A 16646-nucleotide genomic window follows, 5' to 3' on the forward strand; every position below is an offset into this window, starting at 1 on the left:
AAAATCCCATGGATGGAGGAGCCTGGTAGGCTGCAGTCCATGGGGTCGCTAAGAGTTGGGCACGACTGAGCAACTTCACTTTCACTTTTCACTTTCATGCATTGAACAAGGAAATGGCAGCCCACTCCAGTGTTCTTGCCTGGAGAATCCCAGGGACGGGGGAGCCTGGTGGGCTTCCGTCTATGGGGTTGCACAGAGTCGGACATGACTGAAGTGACTTAGCAGCAGCAGCAGCAGCAGCAGCAGCAGCAGCAGCATAGAGACCTCAGATCAAAATACCATTGAAATTCTTTATTTCCTTGGAACTCAGGGTTACAGAGCCTGTCAGACAGAGGTACAAATCTCAAAGCAGTGAGTTAAACATCTGGGATATATTATAAACCCTAGAAGTAGACAGTTATCTCCAAATAGAAAACAAGATATATGAGGCCCAAGCAACCCAAATACAAACAACTCCATACCTTTTGGGTATGTCAGGATTTTGTATAAATTAAACCTAAGCCAAGTCCAGAAAGCTATACAAGAATATGGCAAAAGAATACAGCCTGCTCTAGATGACAGTCCCAGTTAAAAACCCTGGGGACTAGGTATTTTTAAAGACCTGGTGGACAGCTGCTCCCAAAATAGAAGGGTCCTTACCATGTCCTGTTGAGCACCCCTACAGCAGTTAAACTCTAAGGAGTCACTAGCTGGGTTCTTCTGTCCAGGATTAAACTTGTCTCCACTGATACGTTACAGGAACCTGAAGTTCCACATTCCAGCTATTTCTGTGAGTCCATCCCTTCCTCTGAGTCTCTACAGGACATGGAATTCACAGGACAGCCTGAAAATTCCCAGGTGAGCCACTACAAGACCTGAAGCTCCTATTCAAAAAGACAAAAGAAAAAAAAAAAAAAAAAACAAAAAAACACCTTCTTAGACCCTAGGCTAAGTACGCATAGCTACTATTTTCCTTTTGCTTCTAAGTACTTTAATTAACGTACAGAATAATTGATACGCTCTGGTGCATGCATGCTAAGTCACTTCAGTCATGTCCAACTCTTTGTGACCATATGGACTGTAGCCTGCCAGGCTCCTCTGTCAATGAGATTCTACAGTCAATAATACTGGAGTGGATTGCTATGCCCTCCTCCAGGGGATATTACCGACCCAGGGATCGAATCTGCGTCTCTTATGTCTCCTGTGTTGGCAGGCTGGTTGTTTACCACTGGTGTCACCTGGGAAGCCCATGCCCTGGGCTTCAGTAGATTCAGATAACTACTGTCTTCTTCACTCTCACCCTTTCTCTTTGAATTCACTGAACTTCTCTGCTCACGCTAGGTGATTTATATATGACCATGATTGGTGTTACTATGAATCTATTAATTGCCTTAGCTTTTCTGGGCAGACTTCCTTTAGCCACAGGATGGGCAGACAACTCTCTGGTTTGCATTGCACAAACTCTTGCTTCCACCACTTGGTTGACAGAATGCTGGATTTGTTTACCCTGAGGTAAGACCATTATGGGTCATAGCGGCCCCATTTTCCATCCCATAAGGAATTTTAAACAAGTTCCTAATGGAAAAATGGTTTTCTACCAAGAATCCAAGGCTCAGGAACAGTAATGTACAGAGTCAGAATTGTTCATTTTCCTACTGAAGAAAATTCTAATGTCTCTTGCCTAACCCTCTCCTTGGAAACAGAAGGAGAATATGAAGTCAAATTGGAAGGATGAAGAATTGGCATTTAAACATCCCAGAGTTTTACAATGGCCCCTCATAAACAAGAACTCTAGTTACCTATTTGCACTCAAACTCTAACTTGCTACCCAATGGAAGAAGGATCCACATTTAAGGAACAGTTATCAGGATGGACATGGATGGAAAGTTTTCAGTATGTAGTTGAAGAACATTTTTAGAACTATAGCATTGAATGGCTAGGTTTTAAAACCTTGGGTGAGTTAGTCTGTTTTGTTCCACCAGGATACATGTTCTTATGTCAGATAGATAAGAAACCATGGCTAATAACTGCCTATGTAATAACTCTACTCTCACACAGTGTATGCTGGGAACCTTGATTACTTTTATCTTAATCCACTTCTTAAATGAATCCAAGTACTGGGCAAGTTCATTAAAACTGTTTACTCAATTAACCTGGTGGCATCCCAGACAGAGGTGCTTATTTCTTTGGGTACATCTTGTTATGATGGTAGGGGGTAGCTGCCCACCAACATGTTCTTAAAAATTTATCTCTTACTCTCACTGCTATTACTAATACTGCTAATTCTCTTACTAATTTACAGAAGTCTCTAGATTGTCTGTTCAAGGTGACACTTAACAACCATCTGCCCCTGGATTATCTGTTGGCAGAACAGGGAGGAGTATGTGCAATTGCCAACACTTCTTTTTGCACATACATTAACACCTCTTTCTAAGTAGAGACCAACACTGAGAAAACTCAACAAACCACCTGGCTTCAACAATTAACCATCAATCCTTGCAATTCAGCATGGGCTAGGACATTGAAAACTGGTTCTCTAACTTGTTCTCCTTGATCCCAAAAGGTATTAAAAACTTTATTATGGGAGGTTTCCATTTTCTTATAACCTTCCTTTTCTCAGCCATACTGCTTTATGTTATATTTTGCCTAGTGCTTTCTTGTCTCCCATACTATTGCAAATCTGCAACTAATACCTTTCGGTCCAAGAAGGAGGTCTGGGACAAACAGGTTCAGACCTTCCATTTTAGACATAGAGAAATACACTAAATTTTAAGCTCGAGATTAACAAAGATATGCTGACCTTGTATAACCAGATTCCTACCCTTGCTTGAGCCTCTGGTTATAATAGTCTTTAACCAGTCTTCAGCTCCAGCTTCTCTAATCTAATTATTTAGTTTGTTTTCTCTAGGACATCACAGGACAATGGTAATGCAGGGACTCCAGCCACTCCCCACAGCAGATACTGCTGAAATAACAATAGAAATCACTATGGGGCCAATTTAAAGAGACAGGGTGAGAGCTCTGTGACTCCAGCTAGGTAGGATCTATGAGCCCCTGACTAGCTTGAAGAAGCTACAGAAGACAGACTTTCACTTTTCATTTTCCCAATAAATATTTCATGGCATCTATGTCTCTCAAGGGGGATTTGAGGCAAGAAGTAGCTGCCCCTACACCAGGGTAAAGTGATTGGAGATTCATTCCCTGTGAACCAAAACTCCAAAATATCAGTAGCAGGACAATTGAGAGAGGAAGCTGGGCCTTGCCCAGATAGAAGATAAGAAACCACATATTTCTCATTCTTGAAGTCATGGGACCTCAACAACTATACATTCACAGAAAATCTTCTTGGAGTTCGGAAGAGGACTGATGCCAAGCTACTTATAGGCTTCTTTGGTGGAACCCATCTTGTATAAGCAATGTGTGTGCACACATGGGAGGATCCTGAGATATACCAAATATGAACTTTGAACCAGGCAAATCAAAATGAGTGGCCAAAGGAAACCCAGAAGAAATGCCCCATAAAAACAATCCACACTATCACGAAAGCACAACTCTGCAATTCTCTCTCTCTTGGAGTCTGCCTGTGTGTCTATACACGTGTACTGTGCTCTTTTTTCCACCTACCTAAGCACTTTACTTATTTCACTACTTTTTGTCCTTGTGGAAATTCTTTTTAGCGAAGCCAAAGAGCCAGGACCTTGTCACTGACAATTGGTCCAGTGGCTAGGGATTCTGTGCTCTCACTGCTGTAACCCAACATCAGTCTCCAGTTGAGAACCAAAGACTCACTTCAATCTGTTGCAGGTTGAAACCACCTGAGATCTATCTGATTATGTTGCAATGGTAATCATTTTTCATTATATAGATATATCAAATCAATGAGTTGTACACTTTAAATTTACACAGTGTTGTATATCAATTCAGAGAAGGCAATAGCACCCCACTCCAATACTCTTGCCTGGAAAATCCCATGGACAGAGGAGCCTGGTAGGCTGCAGTCCATGAGGTCGCTGAGGGTCGGACACGACTGAGCAACTTCATTTTCACTTTTCACTTTTCATGCATTGGAGAAGGAAATGGCAACCCACTCCAGTGTTCTTACCTGGAGAATCCCAGGGATGGGGGAGCCAAGTGGGCTGCCGTCTATGGGGTTGCACAGAGTCGGACACGACTGAAGCGACTTAGCAGCAGCAGCAGCATATATCAATTATATCTCAATGAATCTGAGGTGGAGGGAGAAAACAATGGCCAAAATAACACTAAATCTGTATCTACTGAGCCCAAACTGTGGTCCACCTCCATCTCCCATGGGGAGAATCTCTTTGACAGTCTTTCAACTTCTCAGATACTACCCTCTATGGAAGAATTCAGGATGACTGCTATTTAACTATTTATTGTTATTTCTGCTCTCTAAGAAAAAGTTTACAGTAGGGGAAAAAAAAGAAATATGCTTATAAGAGAATTCAAGAAGAGAGTATGTTTCTGCTCCTATTCTGTGCTCCTATGTTTTGCTGTATTCTTGTGAGAGACTTCTAAGAGAATCACTTAATTATAATAGTTTATCTATTTAACTTGTTCTTCAAAGAACTTCTTAGATTTTCTTAACACATTTTATTTTTTGAATTTGTTAATTCATTAATGTTTGATTTTATCACTTTGTAGCCATCACCCTGCTTCTCTCTTTATTCTTTTTTTTTTTTTTTTTGGTCCTCTGTATTTGAATATCTAATTAATTTATTTTCTATCTATTCTTTGGAAGTTAAGATCTTTGAGTGCATAGATTTGACTCTGAGTTCATTTACATAGTACCCAGTAAATCAAATACCATTAAATTGAAGCTTGGTAAGAATGCAGATTTCTGAGCACCATTTATATTTTGATAGGTTTGGAGTGGGGTCTAGAAATCTGTATTTTTAAATGAGATCCTCAGATCACACATAGGGAAATCCCATCATATTATGAACGTTTATGTTCTCATTACTACTATTTTTATTACTACTATTTCCCTAAATTCACTCTAAGAACTTTCACTTGTATTTTGTCCCCAAAGTGTTTAATTCTGTTTTAATTTTCAAGTGGTTTTTCATTCACACTTTCATTAATGTCGAGTTTTATTCTGCTGAGATCAAAGAAGATGACCTGTGATATTTGCTTAATTTTTCTTTTTTTTTTTTTGAAAATTAAAAATCTAAAAAAACACAACAGTTTAATCAAAAAATGTCCCTATCACCTAGAATTAACTCTTGCTTTTTTGCCATATCTGCTTCCATATAAAAGAGGAAATACATTTTTAGTGATTTAATTAAATTTCCTTTTAATTACTGTCCTGTGTACCATTTGATTCCCTCTTCCTCATGGGTGCAAATTTATGGTATGAACCATTCTAGTATATTTTCAATAGCTTCATATATATATATATATATATATACACACACACACACACACACACCATAGAATGTTGTTCTATTTAATTAGGTTTTTGAGATCTACATATATAAATTTATTTAGATCTAGTTCATTCCCTTTATCTTCTGTATTCTATTAATCACACTATATTAATACATTCCCCTCTTGATAGACATCACATACCTATTTTTTTTTTCTTGAAGGTTACTAAAGTATTTGTGTCCTAATGCTTCAAATGCTATTAAATGCTGGCAGAAAACTAGGGGGAAAAGTACTTTTTTGCATGGTATAAACCAGAATTAGAAATTTATACATAAATTTTAAGTTATTTGTTTTATTATTCAAGTGCTAGATCTTTATTTCTTCTACTTAATCTGTAATTAAGTTAGACAAATATGTTAATAGCTGCCACTACTATTGTATGCCTGTCAGTTTCTACCTATAACTTCCCACCAAAATAACTTCTCATTTTTTAAAATTGTAAAGGCAAAGCATACTTATAAAAGCTGTCAGAAAATTAATACTTTTATTTTAAAAAAGGAACAATTATTCATAATTTCAGTACCAAGTAATAACCACCATTAACATACTGGTGTATAGTGTTTCAGGGTTCTTTTTACACATTCACCATCTTTAAAGACAGTTTACACATACTAACTGCTTAGAAATAGTTTTAAAATAAAAATATACTTGCTGTATTTTTTGGTATTGAGACATAATGATTGTATAATTTCTAACTGTACAGAAATATAAATATAAAGCTGACAGTGAAAATACTATGTACTTTCCCTATTTCATGTACAGTTTATATCATACAAATAACCACTTATTTTTTAAATAGTGCATATTTGTATGGTAATATAATATATCTACCAATCCTGTGTAAAGATATACTGATTATCTTTTAAAATAATTTTTTGAATGCTGTAGTGCATGTACATTTTTACATATGTATTTTTGCATCCTTATCCAATTATTTTCATAGATGAGGTCTCTAAATGAGGCACTTCCAAATAAAGGTGGAAATATTTAAAATATTGATATATATGTTAAAATTGCCTTACACAACCTACACTTCAAAATTAACATTAGAGGACATTTTCTCAGTTCTCTCTCTCCTGAAGATAAGGCCTATTATTATTTTTCATCTTTTCCAATATAAGACAGAGGAAGAATCTCATTGTTTCAATTTAATTTCTTTGCTTGCCAGTGAGCTTAATGATTCTTTCATATGCCCATTGGCCATTTGCATTTCTTTTGTAAAATGCAGGCTCTGCCCAGTTCTCTTCCCTTCTAAGGGTAGTGTTCACCTTTCCCTTTTTGCTTTGTCAGTGCTCTTTATTTTTCATTTTTGATCTTTTAATTGGGGTCGGTTCGATTCAGGCTTTCACCTGTTCACTTTACTGCTTAATGGAATATATATATGTATATATATTTTTTCCATTAGCTTTTAATGTCCTTTATAGAAGCTGGCTTCCCTTCCTCTCTTTCTTTCCCTCTCTTTTCGCTTGTCTGCTGTTGTCCTTTCGTTTCTTTCTCTCTGTTTCTCTCCCTTATTTTCTTTTTTTACTACATAAGTTTTTAATTTTGACAGAGTTGCATCTATCATTCTGGGCCTGGCGCCGCCTCAGTAGGGGGGGCAGCGGGGAGGAGAGCGCGGAGCTGGGGGAGGGGAAGGGGCGGGGAGGAGCGGGCGGAGCAGTTGCAGAAGCTGCTGGGAGAGCGCGCGGTGGGATCACACGGCGGCCCGGCGGCGGCGGCGGCGGCGGCGGCGGCGGCGGCCCAGAGACCGGAGCGCCGAGACCGCGAACCGCGGCCTACACGGAGCCTTCTTTTCACCGGAGGACCAGTGATCTGCAGTCTTCAACACAGAGGTACCGTGCTCCGCGCTCCCCGCCCGGTCCGGCCCAACCTGCAGTGGCAGTGCCTCCTTCTTTCCTCTCTCTCTCTCTCTCTCTCGCCTGCCGGCGCCTTCCCTGACTGCCTGCGTCACCGCGGCCGCCATGGCTGAGAATGGCGAGAGCAGCGGCCCCCCGCGCCCCTCCCGCGGCTCTGCTGCGGCCCAAGGCCCAGCCTCTACCCAGGCCGAGCCCAAAATCATCAAAGTCACTGTGAAGACCCCCAAAGAGAAAGAGGAGTTCGCAGTGCCCGAGAACAGCTCAGTCCAGCAGTTTAAGGAAGCGATTTCGAAACGCTTCAAATCCCAAACAGATCAGTTAGTGCTGATTTTTGCCGGAAAAATCTTAAAAGATCAAGATACCTTGATCCAACATGGCATCCATGATGGACTGACTGTTCACCTTGTCATCAAAAGCCAGAACCGACCTCAGGGCCAGTCCACACAGCCTAGTAATGCCGCGGGAACTAATACTACCACCGCGTCGACTCCCAGGAGTAACTCCACACCTATTTCCACAAATAGCAACCCGTTTGGTTTGGGGAGCCTTGGAGGACTTGCAGGCCTTAGCAGCCTCGGCTTGAGCTCGACTAACTTCTCTGAGCTCCAGAACCAGATGCAGCAGCAGCTCTTGTCCAGCCCTGAGATGATGATCCAAATCATGGAAAATCCCTTTGTTCAGAGCATGCTTTCGAATCCTGATCTGATGAGGCAGCTCATTATGGCCAATCCACAGATGCAGCAATTGATTCAAAGAAACCCAGAAATCAGTCACCTGCTAAACAACCCAGATATAATGAGGCAGACCCTTGAAATCGCCAGGAATCCAGCTATGATGCAGGAAATGATGAGAAATCAAGACCTGGCTCTCAGCAATCTTGAAAGCATCCCAGGTGGCTACAATGCTTTACGGCGCATGTACACTGACATTCAAGAACCCATGCTTAATGCTGCACAAGAGCAGTTTGGTGGTAACCCATTTGCCTCCGTGGGGAGCAGTTCCTCTTCTGGAGAAGGCACACAACCTTCCCGCACAGAAAATCGTGATCCACTACCCAATCCCTGGGCGCCACCACCGGCTACCCAGAGTTCTGCGACCACTAGCACAACAACTAGCAGTGGCAGTGGATCTGGCAGTAGCTCCAGCAGTGCTACCGGAAACACAGTGGCTGCAGCCAATTATGTCGCCAGTATCTTCAGCACCCCAGGAATGCAGAGCTTGCTGCAACAGATAACGGAAAACCCCCAGCTGATCCAGAATATGCTGTCTGCACCGTATATGAGAAGCATGATGCAGTCTCTGAGCCAGAATCCAGATTTGGCTGCACAGATGATGCTGAATAGCCCTGTGTTTACTACAAATCCTCAGCTGCAGGAGCAGATGCGTCCACAGCTCCCTACTTTTTTACAGCAGATGCAGAATCCAGACACGTTATCGGCCATGTCAAACCCAAGAGCAATGCAGGCTTTAATGCAGATCCAGCAGGGGCTACAGACATTAGCCACTGAAGCTCCTGGCCTCATTCCAAGCTTCACTCCAGGTGTGGGGGTGGGGGTGCTGGGAACAGCTATAGGCCCTGTAGGCCCAGTCACACCCATAGGCCCCATTGGCCCCATAGTCCCGTTTACGCCCATAGGTCCCATTGGGCCCATAGGACCCACTGGCCCTGCAGGTCCCCCTGGCTCCACTGGCACAGGCGCACCCCCTGGGCCTACTGTGTCTAGCTCTGCACCCAGTGAAACCACGAGCCCAATATCGGAATCTGGACCCAACCAGCAGTTCATTCAGCAAATGGTGCAGGCTCTGGCTGGTGCAAATCCTCCGCAGCTGCCAAATCCAGAAGTCAGATTTCAACAACAACTGGAACAGCTCAACGCAATGGGCTTCTTAAACCGGGAAGCAAACTTGCAGGCTCTAATAGCAACAGGAGGCGACATCAATGCAGCCATTGAGAGGCTGCTGGGCTCCCAGCCATCGTAATTACATTTCTGTAACTGGAAAAAATGTATCTTATTTTTGATAATGGCTCTTAAATCTTTAAACACACACAAAATTGTGCTTTACTTTCAGTTTGATTCTTTCAACTTTGTCTAGTTATAAATTTAATATGCATTTTAAGGTGGAGTCCTTTCCTCCCTCTTTGTTTCCTCCCTCCCTCTCTCCTTCCTTCCCTCCCTTCCTCTGTTTTGAATGGTGAGAATCAATGCTGTTTTACTCAAAGGTGTTGCATGCAAACACTTCTTTATTCTGCATTTATTGTGATTTTTGGAAACAGATATCAACGTTTACAGTTGGGTGAACAAGTTTTGTCCTACAGATGTCCAATTTATTTGCATTAAACATTAGCCTATGATAGTAATTTAATGTAGAATGAAAATATTAAAAACAGAAACATTAATTGAAGCTCTATAATTTGTGGTACAATATTGCTTATTGTGACTTTGGCATGTATTTTTGCTAGCAAAATGCTGTAAGATTTATACTATTTGATCTTTTTTTGATATATTTATACACAGTACAGTAAGCACAATTGGAACTGTACATCTCGATAAATTGCAGCAGAATCTCTGAGCAGATATGTATAACCAAAATGAGAAAGAATATAAGAAATATTTCTGGAGCTCGGTATTATCTCACAATTTTGTAGAATCTTACAGCATCTTTGATAAACTTCTCAGTGAAAATGTTGATTAGGTAAGTTCAGTTAAAATATAGTAGAAATGTTTATCCTGGTATCTCTAAGTATACATTTAATTGTACAGAAAACAGTGTGACGTGTCAACATTTGCAAATTGATTGTATATGAACTTAATCTTAGTGCAGCCTGAAGGATCAGTATAGTAATGCCAGGAAAGTGCTTTTTTAAGACTTCCTTCTCAGCTTCTCCCATAAAGAGATCCCAGTACGCATTTTGATTTGTAATTGGAAATGTAACTTTCACTGAAAGTGTCATGTGATGTTTGCATTACTTTTAACTGCTGTGTATAAAGAAAACTGTATCTTTTGACTCCATCAGTTATTTCTCTTGTGCACAGGGAAAATGCATTAAAAATGACTAAAAAAATAAAAAATGAATAAATTTTTTTCTTTTTGCCTTCTGTCCATAGGATCATGTTTAGAAGGATTGCCCAACCCAAGGATTATATAAATCTTGTCCTGTATTTCTCTAATTTTAATGGTTTCATTTTTTATAAAAAAAAAAGTACCTTTGCCCTGTCTGGAATTATTTTGGTGAATAGATTTACGTATTTTACCATTTTTCCCTCAAGTTTAGACTGTTGTTACCTAGTATTTATTTCATTGTCCACATTCCCCCTCCATTTGAAATGTCATACACACACACACACACACACACACTTTATTCTGTTTGAATTCTCTTTAGTACCACTGAACATTGTAGCCCCAGTACACCAGCCTGTAGTTATTGAGTTAGAAATATGACTTCATATCTCTTAGGGCACATCCTCCTTTTGATCTCTTTTATTTTTCACAATTTTCTACTGATTCCAACATGTTTATATTACCAGATGAACTTTATAGTTACTAGATAGCCACTCCCCCCAAATAAATTGGTGATTTGGTTAGGATTGTCTTAAATTGATAGGATAGTGAGAAGTACAGAATTACAATGCTTTCCAGAAACATGATATATTGCCTCATTAAAAAAAAAAACAAAACACTTTTTACATCCTTCAAGAGTTTTATTTATTTAAGCCCCATATAATTTGTAATAAATATATTCCTAGTAATACAGATATATAGGAAACAATTCTGGAGTTGGGAGTTCTTAGTGTGTTACCCATGTTGTGCATTTTTGCTTTATAAGGGAAGAATGTATTTTCATAGATTAGTTTTAAGTTGACAGTTTACTGAAATCTATTAAAAGGTTTTCAGTTGATCCTTTTGAGTGTTTTCTGGTAATCAATCATACCAATGGAAAATTTATAATGATAGATTATTTTCAAAATTTATAACATAGATTCTAACAGCATGGGTTAAACAATTCATGCTAAAGAAAAAATTAGTGGCAGTGACATTCTTGTATTATTTCTCATTTTAACCAGACTATGTTTGCTGCAGCAATTCTTTTTTTTTTTTAATTTTATTTTATTTTTAAACTTTACAATATTGTATTAGTTTTGCCAAATATTGAAATGAATCCGGCAGAGGTATACCTGTGTTCCGCATCCTGAACCCTCCTCCCTCCTCCCTCCCCATACCCTCCCTCTGGGTCGTCCCAGTGCACCAGCCCCAAGCATCCAGCATCATGCATCGAACCTGGACTGGCGACTCATTTCATACATGATATTATACATGTTTCAATTTTTGAAAAACTATTTCCCTGGGACATAGTCTAATAAGTTTGCAAAATGCTGTACACTATAGCCCCTCTTGGACAGTCATGATGTAGTAAATTTTGACCTAGTATTATTTTCTTAAAAGGAGTATGTTCTTCAGTTTAAAAGAGTAAAAACTATTTAAACTTTTACCTAACTCAACATTGCCTAAACTTACTTGAGTAAAGAACTACTTTTTCCCTTTTAAACACAATAACATCCGGCATATCAATATTGCTTAGAACACCAACTGAGGAAATGGTGTTTTATTATTTCACTGCTGTATGAAGCTGTATGTTTATGGTAATTATAATAACAAAATCTTCGACAGTAAATTAAAATTATGATGAATGATTTTATACATCGAATCATATCAGTACAAAAATAAGCCAATAACATAGAAAATAGCAATAAATCATAGCCATAGGAAAAAGTGGATGGATGTTTTCTGAGGCCTGGCTCAGATAATTTACCAGGTAAAATTCTTTCAGGCGTTGAAGGAATTACTCTTACCAGATGTTTCTCTGCCTTTTAATATGTTTCGTTTTCTCCCTGAAAAAGTCCACGTCTTTTAATATATTAATGCTGTTTTTTGTTGTATTTTGCTTTCCAGTTTATTAATTCTTATTTGTAACTCTACTCCCTCTTTTAAAATTTTTTATACTGTTCTTTCTCCATCTCTTACATGATATAATTTCCTCTTATTATCTTACAAGTTCATTTTATAGGCTCTGTTTTTGTTTTGGGTTTTCTGTATTTACTATTAATTCATAATTTATCCATTTATTCACCATTGAATAAGAAGGGGATATCCTAACCTGCTTTCTGTCCCTCCAATAAGAGTGGGGTAATTATCTTATGCTTTCATTATTTAAGTGATTGTCACCCCCTCCCTAAGCTTACACTAGATGGCTAAATGATACTGACTTTGTGATCCAGCAGGATGAAGTAGTGGGGAGGGAGATAGGCTCAGGGGCAATCCCAACAGGAAAGGTTCACCTTAAGATTGCATTCCTCATTTGTTCTTTTGGCCTCTACTTCAGGTGTGTGATGTCATGTACAGTCACCACTTGTGTGTGGCCAGTTGGGGATGGGGTCATGGAATGGATATACTACATTGAAATAAGTCCTGCTGGTTTATTAATGAGGACTCACATCAGGTTGAGACCATCTTGTTTAATGATATACCATGGTCAGAGACACTGAATTTGCCTTCTGAGAAGGGGCAGCCTGCTCCAAAATCTCTTCATGTACAATGTCAAAATAGCAACAAGAGGAGTAATTCCTGTCAGAGCCTAGCCCAAGAATTGGGATTAGGGTATTAGGAGAGCCTTTGGCCTGTGTTTCATGTCCACAAGAATATCTCAAATTCAGAATTTTAACATTATTCTCTAATGAATTTATTATTCTAGCCATACAACTAAGACTGACCTGATAGAAAATGTTCATAATACGGCTTAATTTAGTAAATATAAACTTTTAAAACTGTGTGGCAATTTTTATATTCCCAACTTGGCATTATTTTATTAAAGAATACATTGGGAGATTTAGATAAAGGAAGTTACTCAGGCTTACCTCAATTTATGAGTGGTTCCCATGCCAATTTTTTCACTGCCTGCCCCCACCTTCATTCCTTGCTCCTTTAAGCTAGATTGTATTAGTGGTTTTCTGCCAGGATTTTCTTGATTTGTAAATATATCACAGAACTTCAAATTGGTGATGTCTTTCAATATGGCCCCATCAATATCGTGTCTTAAAGATATTCCTTGAGAATTCTAATGCCCTTGTTGTTTGTACAAGTTTTGCTCAATTTTTGTTTGCCTGTGGTAATTTCTATTGATTTTTGGGAGGGAGGCAAGAATTGGGGACCTGTTCCATTGCTACCATCTTCCCAGAAGTCTGTTAGGAAACTTAGGGGAAAAACAATTTTCTAAAAATAGAAAGGTGAAAAATGATTTGGCAGACATCAGACTGAAACCACCTCAAAGAACAACATTGTCAGGTGGTGTACATTCTTACCAAGGCTTTAAACATTTTGATATTAATTACCATTGGCAAAAGTTAATTCTAAACCAACACATCCAAAGTTTGAGTGAGCCACTCTCAAATAAGGAATTGTTTGTCCTGATGTACATAGACAACATTATTCATCAGATGGATATGTATTGATGCATATAGCTTCAGCTATACTGAGATATCTATGCACAGATTTGGATTCCCTAAACACTTCCAAAATTCAACTTCAGAACTTCTTAGCCCAATGTGAAGATTAGCGAGTTTAAGGTAATTTCAGGGAAGATGCTGTAATTTATTATTAAAAAATAGTTGATGAGCTTGATTACTCAGCTCTAGCATGGATTTCATAAGATTGTTTCTGTCAGATTAGAAGGACAATAAATAGCTAATATATTCATGCTTATGTTCAATTTTCATAGCAATCCTATAAGATAGTACTACTATTATTTTCCCCAGTTTACAAATAAGGAAATAAACTAAAAGAGGTTAATTTTCTGGGGTCTCATAGCTATTAAGTGATAGAGTCAAAATTTGAGCCCAATTCTAAGATTCCAGAGTGTGTACTGAACCAATTGACTCTTTTGCTCTCCCCTGAACCTATTAAAATACACTAGCTTATTATTATAAAAGATTTTATTATAAATTATGTACTCACTTACCTCCTGGGTGTTGTGGCAACATATTAGTTGTTTTTAAAGGAAGCATCTCTGCTGCTGTTCACCCTGGTACAGGTTACATAAAAATGCATGTGTGAGAATCAACTCTGTCATTATCAAAACTGCAGTTTGGAGGTTTGGCTTTCTGACTTTTGAGTTATGGCTAATATTTAAGACTATCCGTTAGTACATCTGTCCAGTGTCCTAATACATATGGTATGCCTCCAAATTGGCAATCACATGGGCCACTTGTGCTTCAGCTGCTCTGAAGGATGCCTGCCTTTTTGTTGAGCTGCCTCCCAGAGACCTCACAAGGCAGTAAACATTGTGTACCTCACCATGGTATTTGGCAGTTTCTCAAAATGCCCTTAAGAGCAAAAATACAGTAACATGAGCTAGATAATAACAGGCCAGTAGATGGGTTAGTAAATTGAAAGTGCCAAATGATGTGTCAATGTAAACAAGAGGTTTCTAACTTCAGTTCTGTCCCATTGAAGTTATTTTTCTATGACTAGGTATGAAAGTATAGCTTGCCCATCCCATGGCAAATAGTATAGCATTAGAAGGCAGAATGCACTGGATGTCACTAACAAGATCCAAAAGTCCTTAGTAGAATGAAAGAAATATAGACAAATTTAACAGGATTAAATTGAATAGGATAAAATGTAAAGCCCTGTGCTTGTATCAAAACTTCAGTTAATAAAGGAAAAGGATTATATAGCTTAAAAATAGCGTTTGTGAAGAAGACTCAGTAGTTTTAATTTACTATAAGTTTAACATGAGCCCACCATGTGAGCACACAAATGTACTAAAGTCTCAGGCTTTATTAGTAGAGGCATGATGTCCAGCACAGGGAAGTCCTTCATAATGTTTTATTCTGTACTTGACCATTCATGTTGGGAGATTTGGATCATTTCAGAGTGCCACAATTAAGATGGACACAGATAACGTGAAAAGTGACCGAGATGGTAACTCATTTACAAATAGACCCAGAACAATTATAAAAAGCTTCAAGAGTGCTTTAGTCTAAAGACTGGGATTGTGGATATTTTTCTTTAAATAATTAAAGGCCTTGTCAGATAGAAGAGGGGTAACATTTACTTGGGTAGCTCCAGAGGGCAAATCATTTCAGATTTACAATAAGTCGGATTTTTGGCTTACTTTTAGGAACTTTCTAGCAATAAATTGAAGATAACCCTCTTCACTGGAGCTGTTTAAATGGAAGCTGATTTGCTGGAAATGTTCAAGAATAGTTTCATACATTAGGTAGAACTCTGGATTAGAAGACCTTCAAGATTCCTTCTAAAGCTAATATTTTCCCAATGGACTCTTCAGCTTCTCACTGAATTTGCAAGGTCTGAGGTCAAAGTTGTTCCCAAATGAAGTCATGTTACAAACTTCTATCCCGAATTTCCTACTTTAATAAATACAAATCAGACAGCACATCTTTGTTGACAACAAATTTAGATAAACTCACTATTTTATTTCATGATGCTACCATGGGAAAAGGACTCAAATACAATCTTAAAATGAATATCGGAACATGCTGAGAGCTTGGGTGGAGGAAATAGGAGTGGATGCCTGAAGTTAAAGGATTCTGGTTTGAAAATGAAGATTACAGTGGCATTCTGACCTCCTGTTTCTCTTGATAATAAACACCATGGTGGTTAAAGTGATATGTGGAAGTTGAAATTAACAGTAGTATGTACGATGTGATATGATAGCAGTGTGTGTATCTCTGTGTGTGTGTGTGTGTGTGTATGTAATTCCATATATAATTCTTTAGTTAGAGTGATCCTTTTGGAGCATAAAAATGTTTGTACTGATACGTTTTACATGATACCATGGATTTTATTCCATCAGATGAATGACATCAAGATTTTGAGTTATTATGCTTTGTATTCTTTATAAGTTAACCTAGGACTCCAAAAAGTCTAGAAAAGAGTATCCTCGTACTGGAAACACATCAGTTTCCTTATTAAACAAATGTAAATTGAATCTCAAATGTGTGTGTATGTGTAAAACTGCTTTTGCCAGCTAAATCAGGGTCCCCTCCACATATGCCTTTTCTGATAAATTCTCCTGATACATTCCCCATGTAGATGTTTGCCTTCTCCATGAGCCTTAACCTGGGTTAACCACATATCATGTGACCAGAAGCTATAGCAAAATTGTCTTGGCCTTCTTGCTTCCCTTACACCCCTGCTTCCATTTCTGGATGTATTCCTATGTCTAGATAGTTTTTAAATAAACTTTTTATTTTAAAATAGTTTTCAATTTACAGAAAAATTAGGAAGACAACATAGAAAGTTCTTATATACCCCAGACTAAATGTCCCCTAGTTTTCACATCTT

The 16646-nt window shown here is 38.5% G+C and overlaps 1 protein-coding gene across 1 annotated transcript; it reads left to right on the top strand.

Moving 5' to 3' along the window:
* Nucleotides 1-7124: 7124 nt before the first annotated feature.
* UBQLN2 (ubiquilin 2) lies at nucleotides 7125-10377 on the top strand. Its single transcript, NM_001205682.1, has one exon. It carries the CDS (start codon nucleotides 7389-7391, stop codon nucleotides 9261-9263), a length of 1875 nt encoding a protein of 624 aa, NP_001192611.1. The 5' UTR covers nucleotides 7125-7388; the 3' UTR covers nucleotides 9264-10377.
* Nucleotides 10378-16646: the final 6269 nt, after the last annotated feature.

Source organism: Bos taurus, chromosome X (genome assembly GCF_002263795.3).
Source record: "Bos taurus isolate L1 Dominette 01449 registration number 42190680 breed Hereford chromosome X, ARS-UCD2.0, whole genome shotgun sequence".
NCBI classification, from domain to species: Eukaryota; Metazoa; Chordata; class Mammalia; order Artiodactyla; family Bovidae; genus Bos; species Bos taurus.

Coding starts and splice junctions, on each gene's coding strand:
- UBQLN2 (NM_001205682.1), top strand. CDS start 7,389: ATGGCTGAGAATGGCGAGAGCAGCGGCCCCCCGCGCCCCTCCCGCGGC.